The following is a 27129-nucleotide window of genomic DNA, read 5'->3' as shown; positions in this document are numbered from 1 at the left end:
TGGCATCAGAGTCCCTTCCTTTAGAGTGCCTGTACTTCTACATAGTTCTGATTTCATTTTATCAGTGTTTCTATAATTAATTTTTTTTTCACTTAAAATTTTTTGTATAGCACAAAATCGTGTGGGGTCTTTTTCCCTAAAAATTTTTAAAAATATGTAGACTTCCCCTGATTTGTCTATTACTGTAACTGCTACTAATATTTATTGCCAGTTTTGCCTACTATATCTTTTTTTGAAATGCCTGAAAAGTGTGGCCTTGTTCTGAGTTCAGAAGCAAAGGATACAAGGCTAAACCAAAGCTGGATGACAAGAATACCTGAGGCTACACTTAGATGAGTGAAATGCAGGTAGTTGGTATTTGTAAGAATTTCTTTATAAATAGATACTGTTCTTGTACTGAGAGCTGTGAAGGAAGGGAGAGGTTCACATCATGTGCAAGTGCTCTAATGGCTTTGCTGTGATGTCCTAGTTTGAAGTTACTGAAATTTGGATGCACTTAGGTCTTGCATTCTTTTTCATTGGTCATTCCAACCTTGAAATTGCAAATAAAATATATAGTGTTTTGCTATCTGTATACTTGAAACTAGAAGAACCTGATGGCAAGATAGACAGACTTTATTTATCTAAATTTAACTTCCAGTAGCATTTTGTTTGCCTGAATTAGTGGCTTATGTCAAAAGTCACTTATTAGTATACTTTCAAAAATCTGCAGTTAGTTTTTTTTGCATCAAATTGTGTGTGAAGGTTGCTAAGTTATTAATTTTTTTCTCTACAAATTGTTTGAATGATTTGGATATAGGCCAGCTATACTGTCCTCTCCCCTGTTCTATGTCTCTTTAGATTGAAACTGAACATAAAAGCTATAACCTGAAATCAAAACTTAAAGTTTTCTTATAGTAGTTAAATAGATTTGTAACAAAATGGAATAATCTTTTATGAAATTCTCATTTATATCAGCATTGTAAAGTTGTAGACTATATACTTAAAATACAAGTTATTAAACCAAAGCATATATGACTAGAATACTGCAGTCAGAAAAACAAGTGGCTGATAGTTCATGTTTCTGTTTCCCAATACAGATCCTTGAAGACCTAGATGAGCAGATGTATATCATCACTTTAGAGGAAGAAACAATTCAGAGGAAGCTTAATGGTATGCTTGTTCTGAGACTGCTTCTGATGCAATGTTTAGAGTGGTTTTGGTTGCCAGTATTGCTCTCACATAGTGTAGTCTCTCAAAATAGAAAGTTACAACATTTTAGTATGTTACAAGCATCATAGGCTTACATTTCATTACTCACTGTGTTTTTTAAGGTTACCTTGTGTGTGTATGCACGTGTGGTTTGCTTTGGTTTTGTTTTTAATATGTTCATCAGCTGCAATATGTGACTATTCTGAGACAGCAAAGTGAGGAGTTGACCAGAGCTATCCCTCTTCCTGCAAAATTGTTTGGAGTGGTAAATGACTGTATTTGAGCTTTGTCTGAAGAGCAATGAACTTATATTAGGAAGAGGCTGAACTTCCTGCATTATGAGTTTGTTTTTTTTTTTATTTGAAGAGTTTTTCAGTTTCTCTTTATTATTTAGAGACTTGGGTAATAATTCATTAAACATCAGAGCAGTCCTTGGTATGCTAGGAGCTATTTAGTGATTTTAATGCTTCTAATAATGAATAACAATTAATAATTTTACAACTGTTTTAAACTTACTATATTTGATATTACAATTTTTGCACTCGATAAGGTGTTTGGAAGTATTTCTGTTTTAAGTATGAAGCTTTGGTTTCTAAGAGCATTGCAGCATAGCAAGCACCAATTACAGAAAATATAACAATTCCATAAACCTGGAAATCATCTTGCACAATTTCTCTTCTGAACTGCTTTTAACTGCATGAATAAGGTATCTACCCACATTTTATACATTTGCTTCAGGTTAGAAAACCAAAGAATATTCATGTCATGCCACATCCATTGTGTTGTTGTCTTACAACTTTAGCCATAATTTTCTTCATTTCCTGCTTTTCTCTCTTATCTTCAATCTTCTATATCTCAATCTTTTCTTCTTTCAAAAATCCATAAGTTTCCTTTTGAAGTTGATTGATCAGGTAAAGTATCTTTGGTAAGAGTAGATCATGTTGGTTGTCTTTCTCTGAGCATTTTAAATTTGTGGAGGAGTAGTGACTCTGTGCTGAAATCAGCCATGGGTTCAGTTTAAAAATAAGATAACCTGTGCTGTTATGGAAGCTTAGCTTTTTATACTGATGGCACATAAATATACACATATGCACACAGACCTGCAGAAAGGTGCATACCTTTCTGGGGAATGTCTTTGGGGTGATAATAATTGTTCTGTGTGTTTGATATTATCAAGCAACTGAAAAATATTTGTTACTGAATATTTTATGTTGTCATGGTGATTTTGCTTATGTATAAGAGAAGTGATACAGAAAAATGACCAAATAGTTACTCATGTAACTATTAGAAGTAGAGCAGAGTGGCTTCCAATATTCAGGTGGAGAAGGATGCCATTGGCCTTCTTGGCCACAAGGGCACATTGCTGGCTCATGGTCATCCTCTTGTCTACCAGGACCCCCAGGTCTCTTTCACCTACACTGCTCTCCAGCAGGTCAGCCCCCAACCTATACTGGGACATCGTGTTGTTCTTCCCCAAATGCAAAACTCTACACTTCCCCTTGTTGAACTTCATCATGTTTCTCTCTGCCCAACTCTCTAGCCTGTCTAAGTCTCTCTGAATGGCCGCACGGCCTTCCGGTGTGTAGGTGGCCCTGCTCTGGCAGGGGGGGTTGGACTAGATGATCTTTCGAGGTCCCTTCCAACCCCTAGGATTCTATGATTCTATGATTCTATGATTCTATGATTATCTGCTGATTTTTGTTTAGAAGTCCATGCAACTGTTGTTTATATAGCCACTTAATAATGTCATTTGTGAGGTGGACATCATCTGTTTGTAGGCATCTATTAACTGGATCTGGATTTAGGATGTGTACAAGTGGCTCCCCTACCCACTAGCTGAGAGTCTGGGTTCTCTTCCAGCAAATCTGTTAGTATTCAACATAAAGAGGAACTGCAACCCCCTCGTGTTCCCCAGAGCTCTCACCAGCCTCCTCCTGAGAGGTGAAAGATGTGGGGTTGAAATCTCCTTTGACAGGAGAGGGAGCTGAATGTTTGTTTCATGTTCTCAGGGAATGCTATAGGCACTGCCACCTGAAGGTATGCATGAAAACTCATGGTTTGGTTTGGAGAAAATTAAGAGACTTAAGCTGTAAAGTAGATAAAAATCTAAACTTGTATTTTGCTTGTATAAGGCAAAGGACTATATGTTATATGCACAACCTGCAAGATTTTTTCTAAGTAGTTATTTATTGAAGTAATTTTAAGTGTAGTTCTCATTTATGTGGCAAGCATAGAAAGCTTCATCTCTGCCAGAAATCCTTCTAATACATAAAAATGATGCCAGTAAAATAGGTAACATTTTTGCCAGAACTATGAAGATTCATGCTTATCATGGTTATTTAATAAAAAAAAACAACATGTGTGCAAATGGACATGTGGCAATCACATCAATAGATGTAGTGCTGTGATGTTGGAAGCCATAATCTGTGATTTAACACAACAATATAATAATGCAACAATCGTTGTTGCATTGGAGTCAAATTTTTATTAAAACATAAGAGGACCAGAGCACAGACTTAAGCAATACTTGCTGATTTTCTTTTTTAATGGTGGAATAATTGCTGTGACGCTCCTAGTATTGCTTTGCTCAGCCCTAATTAGTGTTTCCTCAGACAATACCTGGACATAGGGGTTGTAGCCTGAATCTGTTCCCACTGAACAAGCTGGGCAAAGCCTCTGTCTTCAGAGACATTTTGAAAGAAGTTTGTGTGAGCTGGTGCCATTCTTGTTGCATATAGATGTAACTGTTGTGGTGATGGCACAATTGATAGAGTATTCTATAAAGCTTTTCAAATTTGAAAATAAATCTGTGAAACCGCATATCTTATACACAGAATCTATTTTTCTTCCTTCACAGATGTCTACAGTGTAGAACTGAAAATTGGAGGAGGAGGGAGGGAAAAGTTTGATCGTGTTATCTACACCAGTATTTTTATCTATTGAAGAGATACTGGGGTTTGGGAAAATGTTTGTTTCCAGTGTATTATATTTCAGTTCCCACATCACTCCTACAGTCGAATAATAAAGCTGGGACTTTTTTATATTAAAAGAAAAAAGTTGCCTTCAGCTATTAGTTTTCCTGAATCCAAAGAGACGGGTGGGGTAGGATCAAAAATGCTTACTTGATCAAAGTTATTGGCTCTGAAGGTATCCTTACCTATGTAAGAAAGATGAAAGGTGTTGTTTTTATTGCACGCTAGTAACAGTGTAATTTTGAACTAATTGGTGTTGAACTGCCAATCACCTAGGGGGAATGCAAATAGATACTCTTACAATTTCCTTTGAGGTACTGAAATCTTATGTCGAGGCTGGAAGAAAAACAGAATAATACTGTTAAATTGACCTTAAATGAGCTGCTTTGTGGCTTTCTTGGAGAATCCCTTCTAACTTTTCATTGCTAGTCCAAACAAGTCTCGTCTCCCAATTTGATTTATTGGCTAGACAGCGCTGACATTGAACTTTGTGCGTGTTTGAAATAAAGCTAATGTTATGGAGCTTTTAAGAATTTAGCTGCATCCTTTTCAAATAGTCTTCTGACTGATCTGAAACTTCACCTTCCCCTCTTGTAAAATATCCTTTTGCATTGCAACCTGTTGTTTGCTAATTTTAAGGAGGAACTGCAACACCACAAGTATAGTTTGGAAATTCTACTGCAGTGTCTCTTTGGGACCTAATATGATCATGCTGACTTGGTTGCAAAGACCCCAGTGAATATCAGTGTTTTGAGCTCTGGATTTTTATATTGAGGGGGAGAACAATATGTATCTTGAATAAAGCTTTTCCTCAGACTTCTAAATCATCTATGGACAAGAAGAAAATGTCAGATACTAACTTCAGCTTTCTTACTTCTTTAACTTTTTCAGCAGTTGCCCTTAAAGTTCTTGACTTTTTCTGCAAAGCTATTCCATTATCTTTTTTCTTAATTATAGTAATTAGTCATTCTGTGAAACATTTGTTTTAGAGTTCTTTTCAGAGGGAATACATCAGCACAAAAGCTTGTTTTTATAATGATAAATATAATATAATATAATGATAATGCCTTTTTTTTTTTAAGGAAACATCTTTTCTTAACCCCCCTATACTATGTTTGCTTATTTAACCACTGAGAAGTTAAACTGACATTCATATTGCAGGTACTTCAAGTGAATAAAAAACAAAACAGCAACTGTAGGTCTCACTGGTTAGTCCTGGGATTTGAGATAGTTATGTATTTCAAGACAGTGTATATATTACCACATACACATTGTATAATGGATATCAAACATGAGTTTAGGCATAGCACAGACATTGTGTTGTATGCAAAAATGTGTGTGAATTAAGCAAGTAATTAAATATTTTAAAATTAATTTTTGAAACCATTGGATACGTTATTGATAATTTGACTGCTTTGAACAAATTAATATTAATACTCTGAATATTAATACTCTGAGTTAAAGTTAAAAAAAAGTCCAAAAAAGTGTCCTGTCCATCTTGGTCTTCAGGTAGGACCTCACTGAGCTGGAATTTGGAGAATGCTCAGGCTGGATGGGATTGGAAATTTACCTTGTTATCTTGTACTGAGGTTGCAGGATAGATGAGCAGACAACAGAAAATAAGGAAATGCTGAGACTGAGCTATAAAACAGCATTGGTGTGCCAGTAACCTTAGTGCTATTTAGTTTTTGTAGGCAAGTGATCAAGATATGAGATAAAAGCCTGTACAAGACTATTAATCCTCATACAGATTTATTAGAGAGTGCATTTTTTTATTTAAAAAAAAGGGTATCTGGAACATGGTGCAAGTCCTCAAAGTTGAGGGCAAGTGTAGGGAATGGCCAACAAGTGACTGGTGCCAACTTCTTAACAATCTGAATTGTTACAGTGTTTGTTACAGTACTAGGTTTAGTCTCATAAAAAAGAAAATCTGTCTTCTGTTTTACAAGGTGTATCCTCTACTGTGGAGTACCAGACAGCAGAGTTGGAACGGGAGCTTGAAAAAGTGAAAAGCAAGAAAACAAATCTAGGTAATAAACTTTTTTCAGCTGTTTCATGTGGATTGCAGTTTATTAAGTGACCTTAAGATGCTGTGGTTAATTTGTAGCAGTCACTTGATTCATTACAATTTGCTGTTAACTGAATTTGTGCATTTGCAGTCTTCTCAAATTGTCACAGTTTCTACAAATACATCACATCAGTTCATTGCACTCCTCTGAAAAACAAATTTCAGTAGGAAGTCTGATTTGAAGTTAATTTTTAGCATGATGTTTAGGGAAATTTTAGAACTAATTCCTTGCATGGAGCTCAATATATAATGATATGCTTATGATAATTCAGGATAATCTTAAGACATTGCTTTCCTTTCTATAACAGTAAAATTTTGTTTAAGAACAGTAAAGGAGTTCTTAGCAGGTTTTTGTCTTAAACTGAAAACGGATAATTCTGGTCATGGCAACTACTCAGAAGAATCTCCTTACTTACTCAAAGGCTTGCAGGAATTTGCATTTGTCAGTGTGTTCTGTCCAAAGTAAGACTGGTAAGAAAAGATTGTTGGGTGTTCCTTTTACATGGACTAGTGATGTCCAGTGAGGTATGTTTCCTGCCTTATGTTACAGAGGTAAGTGCTGTCTAAATATTTGGCATTCCCTTCTCTTCTTTAGGTCATACTAAAATATACATGTTAACAGCATGGTTTTTAATTTGATATATTTCAAGCCTTGCAAATCTGTTGTATATCAGGGAAAAAAAATGTTATGGTGCAACATGCCTGTAATGAAGGAAGAAAAATCTGCTTCCTTATGTCTCCTCAGCCTTTCTCTAAAGGAGCTTCATGTTTTTGGCATTGCTTTGTCCTTCAGGGTCGATGTTTTTTATGAACTGCTTCATGTCAGTTCAAGATTATTTTTGTTACCTGTAGTTATCACAGAAGCTTATAGATATCTGAATGTTTTTTACTTTTTCTATTCTAAGGTGATCTACAGTATTAAGATTCTGTTTTTCTCTTCTGAACAGAACGGCGGAAAAAAGCTTCTGCTTGGGAGAGGAATTTGGTCTATCCAGCTGTTATGATATTGCTGCTGACTGAAACAGTAAGAATTTTTACTTCCCCCCAAGAAAAAACACGAAGAATTCTTTTATTTTAAAATTTTGGAGTGATGTGTCTTTAAGCAACAAACTTGATACTCTTTTTCCTGGCCATTTTAAAAAAAACTACATAAGGAAATTTGAAGATAAAGCTTTACATTTAAATGTTGAATACTTTGTTATTTAAAAGTTATTTAAAATATAATTAAAGTTGCTTAAAATTTAATTCTGCTTCTTTATAGTCCATCTCAGTCTTCTTAGTTGCCCTCAACATCCTTTACCTGTTGGTTGATGAGACTGCAATGCCAAAAGGATCCGGGGTAAAGTAAACTTCTCCTACAATTTTGGTAACTTTTGTAATGCTTTGCAACTCTACAAAAGTGCACATGAGAACTTCTACTTTAATAATACTGAAACAAATAAGCCTCAGCCTTCTAGATTTTGGTCTTGTGCACACCTAAGCATTTATTACATATGTCATATTGAGTTCTTAATAAAAATGGTCCAGAATTGTTATGCAGCTATTCAGTAAAGTTAATCAGTAGTCTTCAATTTACTTTTACTTCATTTTACTCCTACTTTTATATGGTCTAAAAATATTCAGTTTAAGAAACTATGTTGAAAACTAATATGAAAAGCCTGTCTTGTGTTTGTGTTCCTCTTGCAAACACGACATTTTTTTCTTCCTTTATGATAAAAATATTTCAAGACAGATTGAGTAGCAGTGTCTTTAATCATGATGAGGGTTTATTACCTTGGTATTGCTTTCTTTGCTGAAATCTGTAGATGAGCTTACAGAGCTTTAAAAGGTATTTTGTGAAGTGTCATCTTTTGAGACCTTTTCCATTTCCAAAGTAATGGAGTATAAATTGCAGCATGGTGGTAGATGCAGTGTGTGTAAAGTGTGAGCTGTTGCACTTCCTGTCTTAATACTCAAGTTGGAAAGCTGGCTGGTGCACTTACACAGGATGATAGACTTGCAAGTTAGAACATCAGAATGCCCCTTAATTACTAAATCAAGAAAAGGCTGTATTTCATGTAGGATTTTAGGGATTTTGGTCATGGTACAAGTTAACTTTATGAATGGCTGCATGTATCATATTGAATTACACAAAGTATTCTTCTCCTTTTAGGGGCCTGGAATTGGAAATGCCTCCTTGTCCACTTTTGGTTTTGTGGGAGCAGCACTTGAAATCATTTTGATTTTGTATCCTTTCTTTAAGAATTCTGTCTGTTAACAAGTATTCTGCCTAGTTTTCTGGGACACTGATAATTTACTAAGACACTTGCCTGGGAAGAAGAAAGAGATAGGTCAGTCCTTCTCAAGCACTCGAAGTGTTTTGGGTATTTTTTTTTTTTTTGTGTGTTTTTCTTTGGTTCTTAAGACCTTTAGAAGACTGCTGAGAACTTGATTGAAACTTGCATTCCTTGGAGGTTCCTTTTTCCTTGATTCTCACAGCTATCTTATGGTGTCCTCTGTCGTCGGCTTCTACAGTCTTCCTTTTTTCGAAAATTTCACTCCCAGGAAGGATGACACAACTATGACAAAGGTAAGGTAAAGTCTGTGAGGGTGATGCCCCCCTCCTCTTCCTTGCCACCCAAGACAAACTGACTCTTAGTTAGTAATTGCCCTGAATGGCTCATTTGCAGTGATCAGTATTTGTTTGTAAGCTTCGTAAACACAAACTGGAAGATTTTCAAAATGCTGAATGAGTGGGAAAAAGGATGTGCTCTGTTTAGTTTGGATGGCATCCATTCACTTGTAAAAAGCTTGGAATAGCAGAGCTTGTTAACTAGCTATAGAAAAGCTAGTGAAAGAAGTTTTTTCAAAGGAAACGTATTGCTAATGAGTAACTTTGATTGTGCTAACTGTACTTCAGGGAGCTTGTTTGAAGTCTGAAGAACTTGGTTGCTAGAAGTAATACAAAGTAATTCAAATTTGAATAATTAAACTAAGACTGAGGAGGTCTATTCAGGAACATTTGCAGTCTGAGGCTAATTTGACTTTCTACAGTTTAGCACTGGCTTCAGAATAACAAATGCTGTTACCTAGTGTGGAGGAGCATGCTTAGTTTTCTGGCAAAATATTCCCAAAGCTGACAAGGGGAGGCAGTCAGTAACTGAGGAACAGATGTTGAATTTAATTATTTTTTCAATGTGCTTGTAATTATTTTTTTAAAAAAGTAATTAATACAGGCACTTTTACCACAAACTGTTGGAAGTGAGAAAGTAGGTAAACATATAGAATGGTTATGGTAGATGATGGGCAGTAGTGAGTTGGAGTGTTAATTTTTTCTATTGTTTATTTACAGTACACCAGGAATAACACAGAAATGAATAGGGAATGCACAAATATCTACCTATTTTTAAGAAGTTTTCTATTATTTTTTTCTTTTGAATTCTGATAGAATTAGAGCTGAAGAAAGTGATCCCTTGTGTGAGAGTTTCAATTACTCTTTATAAAGGCTTAACAGAAACTAGAGTAAAATCTAACAGCTGTGAATTTTTTCATACTATTTAAAGTAGTCAACAGGCATTCAATTGAAAGTAAGCTCTTTGTTGTAATTTTTAAAATAATGCTAATCCTGCAAGCACTTACATACAAAGCTTAAGCTGATGTATCAGTCATCCTGTCTAAGCCTGTGGAATGGTTCCTTTGTAAAAAGTTTGCAGTAATTAAATAAATAGTTGATGCTTTGCAACATGGTAGTTTTGAATTATTTTGTATCTAAGCATACGTAATGCTATGATTAAAAGCAAATTACCACCTATTTGATATTTTTGTTTTACTCTTAGAGCATCTGTATCTTGTGTAACACCATATGAACAAATGTGATAAAAGGAAGAGTAACTATGTTATTGGAAATTGTTTTAGGTTCCTTTTAAAGACCGTAAGTTTTACATTTACAAGTAATAATTATATTTATTTTGACCACTGTTATATTTTGTGGATTTTTGTTTGGGTTTTTTGGTCTTTGGGTCTTTGACATGCAATTTAAATGCTTGTCATTTTTGAACAGATCATTGGAAACTGTGTCTCTATCTTGGTGTTGAGCTCTGCTTTGCCAGTGATGTCAAGGACTCTGGGTAAGTGAAATGGAAGTGTAAAACATTTTAATAATGGCTGTTTAACCAAGTTAAAGAAAAAGAGTAGCCTGTAAGCTATACCTTTCATAGTATGTGTTTGATTTGCCATCTTTCAACAGAAGGAGCATGTATGTGTGACCTTTTCTACACTAACATGAGCTGTTGAACATACATTCTTTAAAAAAGACACTAAGCATTTTTTAGATATTCTTTTAAAAAGGCAGGTCAGACTTTAAACTTTTTGAAACAGGAGATGGGTGAGAAGAATAGATGTGCTGACTGCTTGCACACTGCAGTGTACAATAGTTTCATGTTCACTGTGAAATTACAGTGCTCAGTTTTTGTGGAAAAATACATTTGGGGAATTGAGGTATAAAATTTGAGGCAACACTGAGTACAAATGACTTTTTGGAAAACAGTTAATGACTCATTATTTGTTAAGGTTTTTTAATCAGCAATGACACCATGCTACTTTCACTTATCCTAAAACAATCTGTTTGCATTTTTTTGTTCAGTTTCCCAATATAAAGATTTGCAGTCCAGCACAGAAGAGCTCAAGAAGTTCTAATTTTATTGTGAAGAACTGGCATTAGCATTTCAAGTGGAAATAGTATTTTAACCACTTGGATACACAAGATATTTTGAACTTCCACTTTGCTTAATTATGTAATGTTCAACTTGAATTCTTGAAGCTAGATTACAAGGCTATTACATGTTTAAGCGGTACAGAATACTTGCAGTTAATGTGAATTTCATTGGGAACATTAAACAGAACAAAAAGAAATCTTCACCTCGGGCTGTATCAGAACAAGCTGAGGAGCTGAAGCTCATGTCCACAGACCAGTGATGTATACCTAATAGTTCTGTAGCTGATTTTTAAATAGTGTCAAATTAAGAGTAGTTAATATTTCCTGGTAAGTAATGCTGTATATTTTCATGATTTATATATATACAGATCATGACTTTTATTAGATTTGCTTTAGATCTTTTCTCTATCAAACAAACCCTGCAATGCATTTTGGAGGCTTGAGCATGAAAATATGCATTTTGGAGCCTGTGTTTTAAAAATCTGTAGCAAAACTTCACAAAAACACAAAAGAATAATTCAAGTATTTGAAGTAGTGCAATTTTTAAATACAACCAGTACAATAAAGATCTAAGAAGGTAAAACATTTCTAGCACTTAGAGCAAGATCTTATGTTGAAAAAATTAGTGTCATGGAATAGATTTTTAACATTAGTATTGTGTCCACTAAGTTACTGCTTTCATCGTTTGCTTCTTAAAAAAAATAATAAAAATTGATGTTAATGGTCTATGAGATTAACAGTTGGTAATAAATGGATTCTGTGGAAGTAAGTATACATGCTGGGTGCATTGTTGTCTCATAGGAAACAGATTAATGCTAAAACTCACTTAAAAAAAAAGCCTAACAAGTGAAATTCCTGAATAGTTTGCCATAGAGATAAATAAAAGAAGAAAAAAGATGGAACAATTAACACACAGATAACAAATGCACAGTCACAGCTGTCCAAACAGGATTAATAAGAGTGTGTTAGAGTACAGTGAGTCATGTGGAGCTTTGCAAAAATATCAACATGTGTTGCACTACATGCTACTGCCCTGTGGCACTGAATAGATGAAAAGAAGTAAATATGTTAAGCAGATTCATAGACTTTTCACTTTATTACAAACGTGAGTTTTTAAACTGTGCAGAAGAGAATTCATAATTATGGGAAAGGTAAAAAAGGAAAAGTTATCTGGTACATGTACTGACCCTCTTCAAGTTACAAAAATGGAAATGTGAGAATATTTTGTGTTCATAGCATTTCATTACTATGGTTAAGTAAACAGAACTTAAACTATTAAGTTAAGTTTAAACCTTATTTGTAAGTACATTCTAAAAACATAGGATTTCGGGTTTTTTAACCCAAACAATTCTTTAATGTTTTACTTGATAAATTGTCACCAACTTTACTGCATGTGTATATTTGTGTCCACTGGAGATGTTGCTTTCTGCTCAGTAGTTTTACAAAGGGAAGTCTTGGGATTGTTTTATTTCCTGAGGGCTGAGGAGATGCTGGTGTAAGAAAGTCAGAAAAACCTTTTTACGCTTTTCTGCCACAAGCTTAAAAAATTTTGCTGTGTTGTGTGGGTTTTTTTCTCCTTTCTGATGAGCAATGACTTTTTTTTTTACTTGCAAGAGGAAAATAATGTAACTTGTGAACAATGTTTTCCCACCCGCTCTAACAGAAGTATCAGGCTTTTTTTTTTTTTTTCCTAATAATGCCTGCTCTATTGCTAGCAATTCTTCTGAATTCCTTTGTGTCAAGGATTGTTTTGCTATTTTCTGAGGACTCTTTAGCCAGTGCTCTACCTGTTTTGCTTTTTTCCTTTAAAGGTCTGAAAGATGATGGATTCAAACTTGACTCTCAATTTTTTTGTAACTCTGAAGTTTGATTAAAACACTCTCTGGTTATTTCAAAATATTCTTCAGGACACTGGCTTAAAGTGTGAAAACAGCTCTGTGTTTATTATCCTTTATCTGCTTACTGGTTTATTTTGTCAGCCAGATTCTTCTTGTGCTAAGATCTTCTGTGCTTTTTTGATATTCCTCCTTGCCTCTGTTGCTATTTTGATCAGCTTCAGTAATTTTTATTCTTGCTTTATTCTTTGCAAGTTCTTTTCATTTTCTTCATTTTGGCATGTTTTTCTAAGCTTCCCCTATGTTTTTTATTGTATTGACTGATGCTGAATAGCAGAAGTGTGTGTACCTTTTACCTTTGTGATAGCTGGATGTTGAATCTTGGGTATCAAGGTATGGTGAAATTTCTAAGTGTCAGGTTCACCCTTGACATAACCTTGAAGATAACAGAGCCTTAATTCTATTCTGTCTCTCTTCATTTATTGTCACTGTTGAAGTCACAGTTCTTAAAAGCCTCCAGACCCTTTTAAAATAAGATGGTAGAAAGCTTACTTTCAGGAACTTCAGAGCCAGGGTTGTTTTCTGGTTTTCTGCTGCCATTTTAGTTTTGGGGTGAGGTTAGTTTGCTGTGACATTGTTTGTGTCAAAGGGGTTTTTGAGGAATATATTTGTTAATCAGTCCTACACAACTGTTGTCTGGGCATCATCTCAATATTCTGCCCTTTATTCAGCGCAGTCCTTGATGTAGACCTGGCAAAGGAACAACCTATTGTTCTTCCCCTTCAGACCTGTCAGGATTGTTTTTCAGTTAAATTCCTTTCCTTCTGTGCAAATGCTCTGTGGCTGTAATGGTGGAAAGATCTAGGAAAGAAACTGCAGTTGGAAAGATGTCTTTAAACTTAGGTTTCAAAACTGGTGGCTCTGAAAAACACTTAAAAAGGGTTGGTGTTTACTATAAGTGCTGTGGCTCTCATGGAAATGCTTTTTGCTACTTGTATTTTTTCAGAAAGCCCCCAGTGCATTTCATCCTCTTCTGGAGTACATAAGGATTTAGTAGAAACTGTGATCTCAAGCAGTTTTTATACCAGTACCAATTTTTTAAAAGTTATACTTACTGAAATTATAAAAGCAGAATTCTTATCCAAAACAGACAGATTACTTCAAGTCGTGTTAGTTAAGCATTTTGTATGGCACACTCAAACTATTTAAGTTTCCAAATAATTTTATTTGTAACTGTAATGAAGGGGGTACATGATCTTGAGAACCTTGCTTTATATGTTTAACCATGTGTCTTACAGTGTGGTGTCTGCAAGAATTCTGCTTCCCTATTTAAAAAAGAATAGAATGAAATTTTTATGTTTCTCAAAAAATGTAACCAAGATTTTAATGCAAATCTTCAATGCAATTTTAACAGGAATCACCAGATTTGATCTGCTTGGAGATTTTGGAAGGTTTAACTGGCTGGGAAACTTCTATATTGTATTATCTTACAACTTGCTCTTTGCTATTGTGACAACATTGTGTCTGGTGAGAAAGTTCACTTCTGCTGTGCGAGAAGAGCTCCTGAAGGCATTAGGTAATGCAGCACTGGAAACTTAGTTTGTACCTGAACTTTTCCTTTCTTCAGCATTGCTACCTTGATATGCTACTGTTAAAGTTCTGTTATGGCTCACAGAAAACTTTTTCTAGTGGAAGTTTCTATTAGTTAAGGTAAGAATTCATGGCTTTGTGTAGAGAGGAGACCTGAGGTACATTGTTGATCTTAAAGATACATCCATGTACTTCTACTGTTATGTTTTCAGCCTTTAGAGAGTTTAGAAATATTCTCATTGCAACTGAGCAATTACTCCAAAATAAAACTTCACCTTGTGTGTTGGCTTTTTCTTTTTTGCTTAAATCAACATAATGATTCTGTAATAAGTTAAAGTTTTAGCTGACTTGTTGTGATGCTGTTTTTGAGCACTACATGGCCAGAAAATCTCTCTACAGAATATACAGAATCTTAGTAAGTGGCTGAGTAAAACCTGTACTTGGTATAATTGAAATTTTGTTCAAATTGTGTATCATGTTTCTTGGCCACAGAAGGAAGGCTTGAAATACATTTGATACTCAGAGGATGCAATGCACATATTTGTTAATTTTGTTGTTACTACATCATATCTTGACTAATTTATGAAGCTTCTACCTCTTTAGAACCCTAGAGTAGTACTTGCTTAAATTGAGAGGTGTAATGGTGAAACTTCAGTATTGATAAATGCAGATTATAGTTTGTAGTGTCTAAAAGGTACTTCTGTTATTTTTCATCAATTACTGCTCTCCAAAGTTGTCACCCTGGTAAACAAAATTGAAGTGCTTCCTAGAGTGCCCCTCTGCTGGTGGCAATTAGGTTAAAATTAGATCTACCAAACAGAGAAATACAAAATGACTGCTAGTGTAGGCTTAAAAGAAGCCATGTTGTGATTTTTGAGTTGAGTTTTGAACCTTCAAGGGAACAGATTAGTTGGCCAAAGGTGTGTAAAGCTATCTGTGGATTTTTATGCTGAAAATATTTTGCAGGGAAGTTCCATTATGGATCAAGACAGCTATGATACAACTGATGTATTTGACATTATTCCCCAGCTTTTAGTTAAGGGCATTTTATAAGAAGACCTCAATTAATTTCTTTTAGTTGAATTGCATAATCCAATTTCGTTTTTGTGCAACTGTAAAGGGACTGTAAAGGGATTACACTGTATTATGTAATGGCTGTTGTAGAGCTCTGAAGGAAAGAAATTACCATCAGTCAGCATGAGTTTATAGCAACAGGTCTGATAAAATGTTAAAGTTTCTTTCTTGTAGCAAATTATGTGAAATATTTATCTTCATGGCACTTTACTTATAGTGTTAAATAAAAAATAAGCATACTGATAGATTTGAAAACTTGAAAATACAGGCATGGTAGGATAATGGTCAATGAATGGCATAATTCTAGTGGATTTTTTTAGGCATTGTTTGGCCTCTTGCTATCACACATCCTGTGTAAATATTGGCATCAGAATGGAAAAGCAGAGTAATTGGTAAAAGGTTTGAGTTTGACATAATCAGGGAGCTATAAATCCTGAAGAGTGCAGGTTTGACACCATCTGGGTTTGTTTTCAACCCTGTCCTTAGCAAACAGTGTCTGTTAAAAAGTGTCACATGGAATTAAAAGAATGAGAACCAAAATCTCTGTGCTTATTTCTCCCCTATGCTGAAAACTGAGGACTAGAGGTTTGTGGAGCATCGTAGGTAATTAGTGGAAGGTAAAGTCCTGCTCCAGGCCTCTTGTGACCAAAAGAATTGTTGTAATGTTGGGACTTTCAAATAAAACAATATTGAGTAGATTTTTGTTTTTTATTATCTCGGTCAATTTTGGATTTCCAGTGAGGCAAGAAATGTAATTCAGTACATCATGGCACTTCATTAGAGTGCTCTGTGTAGTCTGTATTAAATTAATAAGAAGTTATTTACATTTTTTTTCCTTAGTTTTAGAGACTTGATAGGAGAGGAAGGGTAGCAAGCAAGGAAGGACTGACATCATGCCTCTTGTGAATAAAATATGGCTAAATTTGCCATCTTTCTGCACCTTCCCCCACAAAAGAGTAGTTTAACTACCTGCCTGGGGCAGGATGGAAGACACTCATAGTAAAGAACTATGTAGTAAGAACAAATGGCTGGAAATAATGGCAGATAAACTAATAACATAGGCCTAAAAATATTATTAGACATAAACAGTTTAGAGAGGTGATGTGGTCATCAAGATCAGCAATTGATGCATTTCAGAAAGATGCTACAATTAAAAAGCAGTATTTTAGGTAATTATTTTGGTCTCTATATGCTGACAGAGTAAATCATTGCAAATCTTTCTTGGTTCTAAAGATCTAAGTCTATAAAGTTAGGCTTCTCTTGCTTCCATGCTTTGTAAAAAGAGAAGTCCATTATAATGGATTTTTCTGACCTAAAACAGAACTGAGGGAATTTCCCAGAAGTAATGTTTTCTTGAGCTAATGTGACAGTTCTGGTCTTCAGCATATGTAAACTAGAATCTGGTTTATGAATTCTTTTGAATGGCTGTGTCCACGGAACACAGAAGAATCTAAGTTTTTCCTCATTTTTAATTTTTGCAGGATTAGATAAACTTCATCTGTCAAACAATCCAAGAGACTCGGAGACAAAGCTGTCTGCAAATGGGCATCAGAAAACACTGTGATTAACAATCACCTGCAATCAACAGAGCTGAAAACATCAACCTCATGGCATTCCTGTCATCTCATCAGCATTTTTCTATGGATTTTATTTGTTGATAATTTGGGTCCAACCTTGTCTCTTTGATTCTGTGTGCTTCTGAGGAAGTTAAGTATATCAGATTCTTCTCTTTCCAGTGAACTTTTGGTCTGCTTGTTTATTCCCAGTAAGTTAATGAAGGAGGTGCCTTGAAGACTGGAAGCTGAAGAGAAGAATGCATTCCTTTTTATTTGTTTGACAGTCTCATATCTTTAGATACGAACATGCTACCATTTGAATGCACAGTACCTCCTGTGTTGTACAGACACAGCTGTAAAGAGTAACTCTGGGACTTAGTTAAAAAAAAAAAAAAAAGAAAAAAAAAAATGATACACTTGAAGCCCAATATGACCCTTCCTGGAAATGTAAACTACCTGGAGTAGGTATCCTTGGCAGTAGATAAAAAGTTCCACAAAGAACGTGTTAAAAAATTACAGTAACTGGTAGATATCACAGTTCTTTCATGCTGGATACAGGAGGCTGTTCATAGTCCTGAAGCTTTCTCAGAAAATCCAGCTGTTTCAGCTTCCTATTCTGACCTATAAATGCCAGGTTGCTTTAACAACCTGGTAGTCAGACAATGTCTTATCAAATAGAGTGAAGTACAAGATGAAGATTAACTTTAGTGTTAAATCTGAGCCTAGTATGCTTTATAAAAAGCTGTGTAGACCCCTACCACAGCTCTTAGTTCTGTAAGCTGTTGTGTCATGGAGGTCACTTACCCTACCAAATACGTCCCTGTAAAATTCTTTATGAACTACTGTGTATAAGCAGTACTTGTAATTATTGCAAGTAGCACAGGCCTAGGAGGCTGCAATTGCAGTTTTTTTACAATCTTCATTAATCTGAAGTAAATTATTTCTCTGAATTTATACTCTAGTTACTAGGATTTCTGTTCAGTGGCATATTCCAGTATCTTTCACTAGGCTGTTTTTTAATGAACACAGGAAGATGTATATAGGCCTCTACGTGTAGATACTGTAAACTTAAATTCTAAGCTTATAGAGATGATATAGGTGGCTTGGTAAGTAAAACTTGTGTGTTCAGTCTTGGTATGATTTTCTGTGGTGTTACAGTTTAACTGCTCAGAGGCCTTAGATTCGGAGCGGCATCGGTGGGTGGTAATGTCCTTTTTCTTAGCATTACTGTGGCCTTAGGAATCCTTTAAGCAGTTTATAGAAAAGAGAAAATACCCACCAATGAAACCCAAGTAAGTACTGAAATTCTGGTTGCACTTTTTTTGTCCTGCTCTGCCACAAGTAATCTTCAAACAGATTGGAATGGGGACACCTTCAGCGTGTGCCCATTAGGTAGCAAGTCAGATAATGTTTCTGTTGCTGTAAAACAAGTGTGTCTGTAGTTTGATCAAATGGTGACAACTAGCTCTTCAGTGTGGTTCAAAAATAAGATAAACCTTGTGTCAGAAGCTGTTCTCCTGAGATGACTACTCTGTAGACCTTATTGCTGTGTGTGTGTGAATGTGAGCTGCTTCCCCCCTGCCTCCCCTGGAGTGCTTCAAATTCAAGCTCCAGTATGCACAAGGATTTATCAGTTATTTTTTTGCAGGCTGCCTTTTCTGGCTTGAACTGAGGTATAATGTAAATACTGCTGTAGTAAATATGATGCTAGAGAGTTACTTGAGGTATTTTTGTGTGACTAGTATAAATTCAAGGCTCATTAAACTGGCTATTGGTGTGTTGTACTGAGTATTGGAAGACAAAGTAAAATTGCTTGATTTCATTAAGGTTTACAAGGTTCTTTTCTGTTGTTTGAGTTTCATGTTGACACTTTAGTGAGAAATCTTTGAGTCAAAGTTCTGCAACAAAGAACAGGGAGCTGCAGTTATAAGTTGTTTTAAAATCTATTTACAATACTAGAAATTTATTATTAGGGGTGTCATTCAGGTATTTTGAGAACTTGTAGCCTTATGTATTAGTATTATAGTTAGAAATAACTGAAATGCATCCACTTGTCCATACAAGTGACTGTGTGACCAAAATTGTCCTCATGTCTTAATGGGGCTGGTGATTTTTGGTGTATGAGGCTAGAAAGCTTTTCTAAAATATTTCTGTTACAACTTTAAGCAGTTATTTAAATATACTTAGTGAAACTGAATAGATGAATTTAAGGAATAAATTTAGGGAGTGAGAATCAGCATAGGTCTTGCTCTCCATGCTTTTGGAGAGATGTTTTTTGTGCCGTCAATGACCCAAGAACATTGGAAAAGATGGGATTATAATGTGTACGTGGTTTCTTAAAGTGAATCGGACAGCTACTTAAATTGAGCAGAGACACACAGGTTACAGGCAAGACTTGTAAAACTCTTTCAAAACAAATGCTAAAGCCTTGCCTGTTCCCACCCCTTGTGCAAATGTGTGGGTTAAGGCTACAATTGTAAAGAATTTTCATTGAAATATGGAGGATTGTTAAGATGCTGTGTGGTTTCCAAGATGGGTGAGAAATTCAGAACTACCCTGTGCAGTCATTGGCAGTGTTTTGTTTTAAAATCAGATGTTGATATTGTGACACTGTCCACATTAAAGTATGCCTTTGACCTTGAAAATGACATGCTAATGCAAAACTTCTTTACAGATACAATGCTACTTTTGAATATACTATGTGTAACATGCAGGTCACTATATACTTTTCACAGAAGCATGTGGTCACTTAAATACAAGCATTTGGTAATTCATTAATGGATGTTGACGATACATTCCTAGTATTTTGACTCATGTAGAGTCTGGTGGTCTATACCTTCAAGGTATATACAGCTGATCTTAGTAACATTAACATCTGCCTCATTTCTTATGAGGCAAAAAGCACATGAATGCTTCCATCTTCAACTAGATACCACGCAAGACCAAAAAGTAGTTGTAAACTAAGTGTTTTAAGTTAGCCATATCTTGGCTTTATTCTGTGTTCCTAGCACAATATTAAATGCAGCGGCCGAACTGTAATGTGGGATTTCTAAGCATAAAGCACACATACTTATACTTTAAGCTAAAAAATAATAGCATTGATTACTGTGGAAGTATCAGTTTTTGGATTCATAGGAGGCTTTGTTTACTGTCTGTAATGTTATGTTTATCTTTGGCCCTGTGCTCCCCCACCTTTTACCCTGTTTACTGTTTTACTGTCATAGAAATTAAAGGATTTCACAAGTTGTTTTCCTTGTCTGGTTCCAAAGTACCTCCTTGAGCACTGCAGAGCCTTGGCTGTGGACTGCAGGAACTCGAGCAGCCCTGTGTGTGCCTGATGGGATGGAGATGGGAGTGGGTGCCTGATGGGATGGAGATGGGAGTGGGTGCATCCCCAGGAGTGGCGAATGCCAAGGGGGCTGCAAGCCCTCTGCTCTCCCACCAGGACTCTCCTGCTTTCCTATCTGACTCAGGCAGTTCCTGATACTTCAGGGGCTGTGCCCACTGCTGTGTTTTAAAGACATCTTGTCCTTGTTCTTGTAGAATTTATAAAGAGAAAGAAGCAAGGTAGAAACAAAGAAAACTGGCTTCTTCGTACACTTGACTTTCTTTCCCTTTTGTAGGGATGTTCCAGGTTATTTTTGTATTCTTCATCTTCCAGAAGTGGGGTGGGCTCAGGTGGCGTATGTACAGCAGCTCAGCCTTACACTTTTCTCTTTAAAAAAATGTTTGTAGGTTTTTTCTTTTTTTTTTTTTTTTTAAGTGTTGATATGAACTGTGAACCATTATTAAGTACTTTAAGGAAATGAGATCCCCTACTTCCTTATGTGAGTAGTTTTGTTGTTTGTTGTTTAGTGCTGACTTGAGACAATATTGTGTACACCAACCTCCTCCTAGCTCATGTATTTCAGGAGCAGAAATCTTGAGTATTGGTAACTGGGAAGTTATTTCAGTTGCACTAACAGCTTTTGAACTTGACAAAAGCACAGCTTTTGAATTCATCCCATCCAGGCAGAGCAATCTAAGTCAAAAGCCATCACACTGGTGGTGACAACCTCTGGCACCTTTTCTAACCTTGCCCAGTGCAACACACAGTTCTACTTGCTGCATGGGGTTACTTTGATTGGGATTTTAGGTGATAGCTCTGCATCACATTCTTGAACTGAAGCTTTTCATCTGCAGCTCCATTTTGTTGGAACTTTCTGATTAAATGTGTCTGTGTAGGCCACTGCATCTGAATGGCTTCTTGTCTCAGAGTGTTGTGTGGTTCTCAATAGAACTGTGTCCCCTCAGACCACATCCAGAGAGGATCTCCTACTCCTACAAATTTCATTTTAGCAACTAAAGCAACTTAATTGTTGCAAGACATTGAACACCGTGGCTTTCTTTTGGTTTTTTTATGCTTTCATGTTATTCACTATCATTTGTCAGCATTGATGTAAAGATCAGATACTCTTCTTGATGTAGACAAAACATGAAGTAATGAAACAAGATTCTACATAGGTCTGATGTATGATCTGTAACAATATGGAGCAGCAGGAGACTTAAATGGGAAGTTGTTTTTTTGAAATGTATCACAACTGAAGCACCTCAAACTCTTCTTTCAAAGAAAAAGAAGAAACCCATGTATTTTTAGTGTATGCAAGTTATTTGAATATGTTCTAAGTACCCCAGCAATTCACTAACACTGAGAAGAAATAAATTCTTTAAGTCTGTTTTGGGATTCATAGTGCAACAGTATCCTTGACTTCAGATTTGTAGAAGCCTGTGAACTTGTGTGGATGGCTCAAGCCTGAGGATGCTTGCTTGTTTATTACCATTTTTCTCATTAGCTTTTTCAGTTTAATTTATTGCTCATGTTTTTTTTTTTTAAATATACTTAGCATGAAATGTATTAAATACAGCAAGTGACTCCAAAGAGGCAAAGTGATAGTGTCAGAAATATCCTGTAAAAGTTGATAATGTTGACATCCCTAATTCCAAGCTATTTTATAGAATCAGAAGGGCTTGGGTTGGGAGGGACCTTAAAGATCATCTGCTTCCAACCCTCCTGCCATGGTCTAGAGGGAGGTGTTGCTGCACAAAGCTCCCTGCAGCCTGGCCAGGGAGGGGGCACATACATTTAAAAGCTGTATCTGCACTGAGAGCTCACATAAACAGAGACATGAGGAAATTATGGTTCTTAAAGATCTCAAGTATCTGACTATTCACTTGTATCTACATGAGCACTTTGGGATACAACTTCTAAATGTTTGTCGTATCTTATTGTGAAGTGTTGCTGCTGCTTCCCTGCCCACTTACCCCCTGCCATTACGTTATTATTTGTAGTCTGCATCACTGGGTGAAGGTAAATTCATGAACTGCTTTATTTTTCATTCCTCATGTACCCAGTGGTTCCACAGATACCAGTTATTAAAGTATCAAGGTATTTCCTTGGCTTTTAATGTATTTTTCTTTTACCATCATAGTCTGTACAACAACATTCCATAGTCAGAAATGCTTTTCCACTATGAAAATACTAGGATTCATTCATGTGCACATGATCTGTTTTTTTTTTTTTTAACAAGATTCCATTAAAGCAATCCTGTCATTAGAATGGGTCCTCTAAGAAATTAGCAAGAGCTCACGTAAATTTGAATTAGGAGTGAGAGAGAAATGGTTTACTCAATGTAAACGTGCTTTTAACTTCCAGTAGTGTGAGGCAATGTCCCACTTCTCAGCTTGAGTAACCTCCTGGTGCAGCCTTGTTGAGCCCATGCTGATGGCACAAGTGACAGAGCAGGTGACACACGGTGGAGCTGCTCATCAACATCTTCCCTGTAATTTGAAGAGTAAGACCACAGCTCTTGATGAGCCTCTCTGCCTTCCCTGCTTGGACATCAAGAGATGCAATGTTCTGGTGTGTCAGCAATGTGCAACTCTTTCATGTTTTGATAAGTGAAAGTTTCCTTGGTGCCAGGTAAGACTTTTCATGTGTTTCCTGCACCTTTGGTATTTCATGGAAATGAGCACGTTTTGGACACGCTCTCCATGAAAAACAATAATTCAGGAAAACAGCATGATGGTGATACCTGTATTGTGAATCTGATGGATCTGTTTAAAGCTTGAGGAGAAAATTAACTGGTCCATGATTTCTGTTTTCCCCATAACCATAAATATTCCCTGTCTCTGCCAAAATACTTAAAAAAAAAAAAAATCTATGTGAGTAACTTTCTCCTCCCTGGCATTATATAACAAAAGAAAGTTAAGCCACTTGTAATTTTTTTTTTTAAAGTAGGTTTCAAAGTATTTTTGTCTTATTTGTCCTGATTTATATTGCTTTAAAAACACATGCACAGAAAATAAAGATACATTTGGATCATGGGTTTGGAATCTTAGTATTTGAAACACATACGCAAAGAACATGTCTGGGTTTTCTGTACTTTCTTGTGGAGTTAGGAACCCAACCCTGCCTTACCTAAATAGAAAATGCACATTGCTCTTGTCTTCATGAAGCTTTTTTGGGAAAATTCCCTCCGAGGAGACTGAGAATATCCTGGGTGTGCTGCTGTGTGTCTCATCCCAAAGGATCAGTGTCCCATGGTTTTGGGGGATGTGACCATAATCCAGTTCTGCACCAATGCTCTATGGATGCTGCTGCTGCTGGTGCTCTAACTGTGGCAGCAGATACCTTCTGTCACCGGGTTTCACGTTGTTTCACCACAGTGTCACTGGTTAAGGTTGCAGTTTACAAAAAAAGCCAAAAATCTCCCACACACCATCATAACTGTGTGTGTGGCTGAGGGATGGTGAATGGCATCAGTGGTTCCCTCTTGGTCTGATCTGTGCTTAAGGCTTTGTAAACTCTGCAGCCTTGAACAGCTGATGTTTCTTTCACATGGATGTATCCTGGACCAAGAGAAAATATAGTTGAAAGAAAATGTTTCTGGCACTACTTTAATCAGAACAATTTTCTGTGCACATGCTTTCTCCCCACCAAACTCTTCTGCTTTATTTAAGTTCATCCTAAATTACATTTTATAATGTTCTCAGTTGTGAATATTTTGCTGTGTTACAAAAGTTGCTGCCTTAGCCAGGTTGAATTTTTTTGTGAAAAGCATTGGTAATAATGTGTGGTTTTTCCTTTGTTTGAAATGTTACACTGGATGTTTTGTAGGAATTTTTTTTACTGTGTTTTCAATAAAGTTAAACTGTGATTCATAGTGGAGTTTTACTATTTTTATTTTAAGCAGTGAAGAAGAGGGAAAAAAATATCTGTGGCATTCTAAATTATCCTGCCAGTAGCTGGTGGGAATAATTGTATTCCTCTCTCTTCATCCTTTCTTCCCCCCAGCTGAACAGGCTTTTGAGATTCTCAAATGGTTGAGTTTTTAATATAGGTTAGGTATGGTGTGTAATGGGGGTTCCTGTACATTCAGAGCCCTGTTTTTAAGACTGGTGCCCAGTTACTTCAAACTTACTTCAGGCAAGTGGGATCTGTTTAAAGAGTGTCTTGATGTTGTATCATCTAAATAATTTCCAATGACTTAATAGTCTGAGAGTAGGGCAATTTTTCTATATTAAAAACCTGACCACCATGTTTCTAAACTATTTGAAACTGAAACACTTCAGACTTTCTCTTGCTTTTAATGGGAGATTTTTAGGCCTTTCAATAATGTTAAGAAATCACTTGGCTGGAGGAGACTGGGAGATGTCTGATCCATTCAGCTTCAGGGGATCAAACGTGCCTGCCTTATTCCTTGGGTTTATCCAGCCTGGCAGGGACTGTCTGCAATGTGGTTCAGTGCTGTCTCTGGGCAGCATGTTCCAGTGTTCAATAAAAGTTTCCTGAATGTCAAATGGGAATGGCCCTTGTCATGCTTTAAGCTTTGATTTGGTTCTCAAGTGTCCACAGTAAGACAACTCTATTTGCATCAGATTTTTACACACCTGAAAGGTTACCTTTATCTTCCGTAAAAGAAGCAACCCCCACGTCCCTCAGCTGCTTTCTGTAAGTCTCTTGTTACTCTTTTTGCTGCTTGTGGGGACCCTTATGTGTTTCTAGAAATGCAGAGCTCAGAACTGGGTGCAGAAGCCTCCAAGCTTCAGCCCTTGCACTACGTGGTGTCTTTTTTTGGTGGGCTTGTGGCAACATTCATTGATACTCAACTTGTGTTTTCAAGTGTGTTTCTGAATGTCCTTCCTCAGAAAGTCTATTGCTACATCTATAAGGTAGGAGTCATCCTGTACTGGGGTTATCCCTACAAAAGTGTGTATTATGCACTATTTTTTTTTTTTTCCTGGTATAGAAATGCTCTGTTTCTGTGAATTACACAGAAGGCTGCCAAGGAAAATAAACCATCAGGGATTGCTCAAAACAGGGGGCAGAGGGTGACTGGGAATGCACTAAGCAAGCAGTGCCCCCTTTCTGTCTGTGCTGTTTTCCCGTCTAGCAGGCACAAACCCTCCATTTCTTCCCTCAGCTTGCACTTGTTTTTCTCTTCCTAATTTCCCTAGGTGATCCTGAAAGTGCTTTCCTGGGTCTACTTGAACAGGAACTGTAAAAATAAAGAGAGGAAAAGTGCCTGAGACAGTGATTTGTTGGGTTCCCCTGCTGCTAAGAAGCTGTTTTGAGCTGCTCCTGAATTTTGTGCAGTATGACCTGACCCAACCCATATCCATCAGTTAGCAAATAAAGCCTTAAGGTTAGGAAGAAACAAAAGTGTAGCTGAAATTTAACCTGAAGTTTATGCTAACTGGCAAATCAGTGTGGACATAAAAGAAATAAACATGTTGGATAATTTGTTAAGGTGGTCTAGGAGTTAAATATTGCATCCTGCTTTGTTTAACACACGACACCTAATAACTTTTTTTTTTTTTTACAGAACAACTGAAACTGATTAATTAAATTTATTTCTGAAAATACAATACCTCTGTGTTTTATGCCTGTGACTTCTTAAAACTTTAGCAGGATGGTAGAAACACTGAGTATTTGAAATTCTCTATCAGAGTGTAAAACTACATCAGTCATCTGAACAGCAGCACAAGACTGTGATAAAATAAAGCAATGAAACAAAGCACCAAGGTGAACTTTGTCCACAGGGAAGCCTTTTTAAGTGATCCAATGTCAGCAAATTGCTTACTAATGTGTTGACTTATGGCAACCCTCAAAAGTAAAATGAAAAGGCTGGAATTTACAGCATATCAATGGATCAGTTGATAAGCTTTTACTGGTTTAATATCCTCCTAGTTTTGCTGCTTGGAGCCACTTCAAGTTAGCAACAGAATGTTTACCTTCTCCATGTGATAAAGGAAGTCAAATGACTAAACAAATTCCAGGACCATTATACTGTTTGGTGAGATTTAAATTAAAATTGTTGGGAGAAATCTTGTGGAGGAGGGAGGAAGAAACTGAAGTCAACTACATCATTTCACAATGACTTACCTCACTTCCTAAACAATGGCAAGATTTTTAGCAAAGCTGGAGATAATGTAATGCATTTGAAAAGATTTAATTGCACCAATAAAAGACTATACCACAACTAAACGACAAACAGAAGTGACATTTATAGGTAGGATCAAAGAAATTTGCTACCTAACATGCTGAAGGAACGCCCTGCTTTCTGTGTGTAGTAGTGCTAAAAAGTAGCCTACTTTAGTTTCAGTGACCTTTCTTATCTCCTTTGATCTGGATTATTAAAATTTTTAATGATAGCTGTGGTAAGGACTACTGTAGCATTCTGAAACAAGTAGTGTGTGTCCTTTGTAGTTCTAATATTTCAGACCTTGTTTTTTATTTTCTGATATTTATTTAAGAGTATGAAACTTGATGTTTAACCTTTGTGATCCTTCCAGAGGAGGCAAGGTTATTAAAAATTTGATTATTTTTTCTGTGTTGCTGTTTGACTATGCTAATGTTTAGGGAGTGACATTTTAAAAGCACAGCACAAGTTTGAGAGACATTTATTTTAGAAAAGCTTTTTAGTATCTGGAAATTAATAGCTCCGTGTGAAAAATTTCTTCGGCGTTTTCATTAACCAGCAGTTAAAACTAAGAGCAGGAAAAGTCACCTACAACTCCCACTTGAAAGCCTCTAAGAAAAAAATAGTATTTATCCTTTAATCATAATTGGTACTGACTTTGTTTAAACCTGGCTAATCTACATAAGAAG

General features: G+C 36.2%; 1 protein-coding gene across 2 annotated transcripts in view; it reads left to right on the top strand.

Annotated features, from left to right (window-relative positions):
- Positions 1-20226, top strand: part of LMBR1 (limb development membrane protein 1) — a 67848-nt gene extending 47622 nt beyond the window's left edge. For both annotated transcript variants that reach the window (XM_030445110.1, XM_030445111.1), the window contains 9 exons: positions 1080-1152; positions 6113-6193; positions 7179-7255; positions 7493-7570; positions 8384-8457; positions 8710-8800; positions 10271-10337; positions 14174-14335; positions 16905-20226. In XM_030445110.1, coding sequence (XP_030300970.1) covers positions 1080-1152; positions 6113-6193; positions 7179-7255; positions 7493-7570; positions 8384-8457; positions 8710-8800; positions 10271-10337; positions 14174-14335; positions 16905-16987 — 786 coding nt within the window. In that variant the 3' untranslated portion in view covers positions 16988-20226. The remainder of the gene's footprint in view (positions 1-1079; positions 1153-6112; positions 6194-7178; positions 7256-7492; positions 7571-8383; positions 8458-8709; positions 8801-10270; positions 10338-14173; positions 14336-16904) is intronic.
- The last annotated feature ends 6903 nt before the right edge of the window (positions 20227-27129 follow it).

Source organism: Calypte anna, chromosome 2, assembly GCF_003957555.1.
Source record: "Calypte anna isolate BGI_N300 chromosome 2, bCalAnn1_v1.p, whole genome shotgun sequence".
NCBI lineage: Eukaryota > Metazoa > Chordata > Aves > Apodiformes > Trochilidae > Calypte > Calypte anna.
This window is presented reverse-complemented; position numbering and strand designations above follow the sequence as displayed.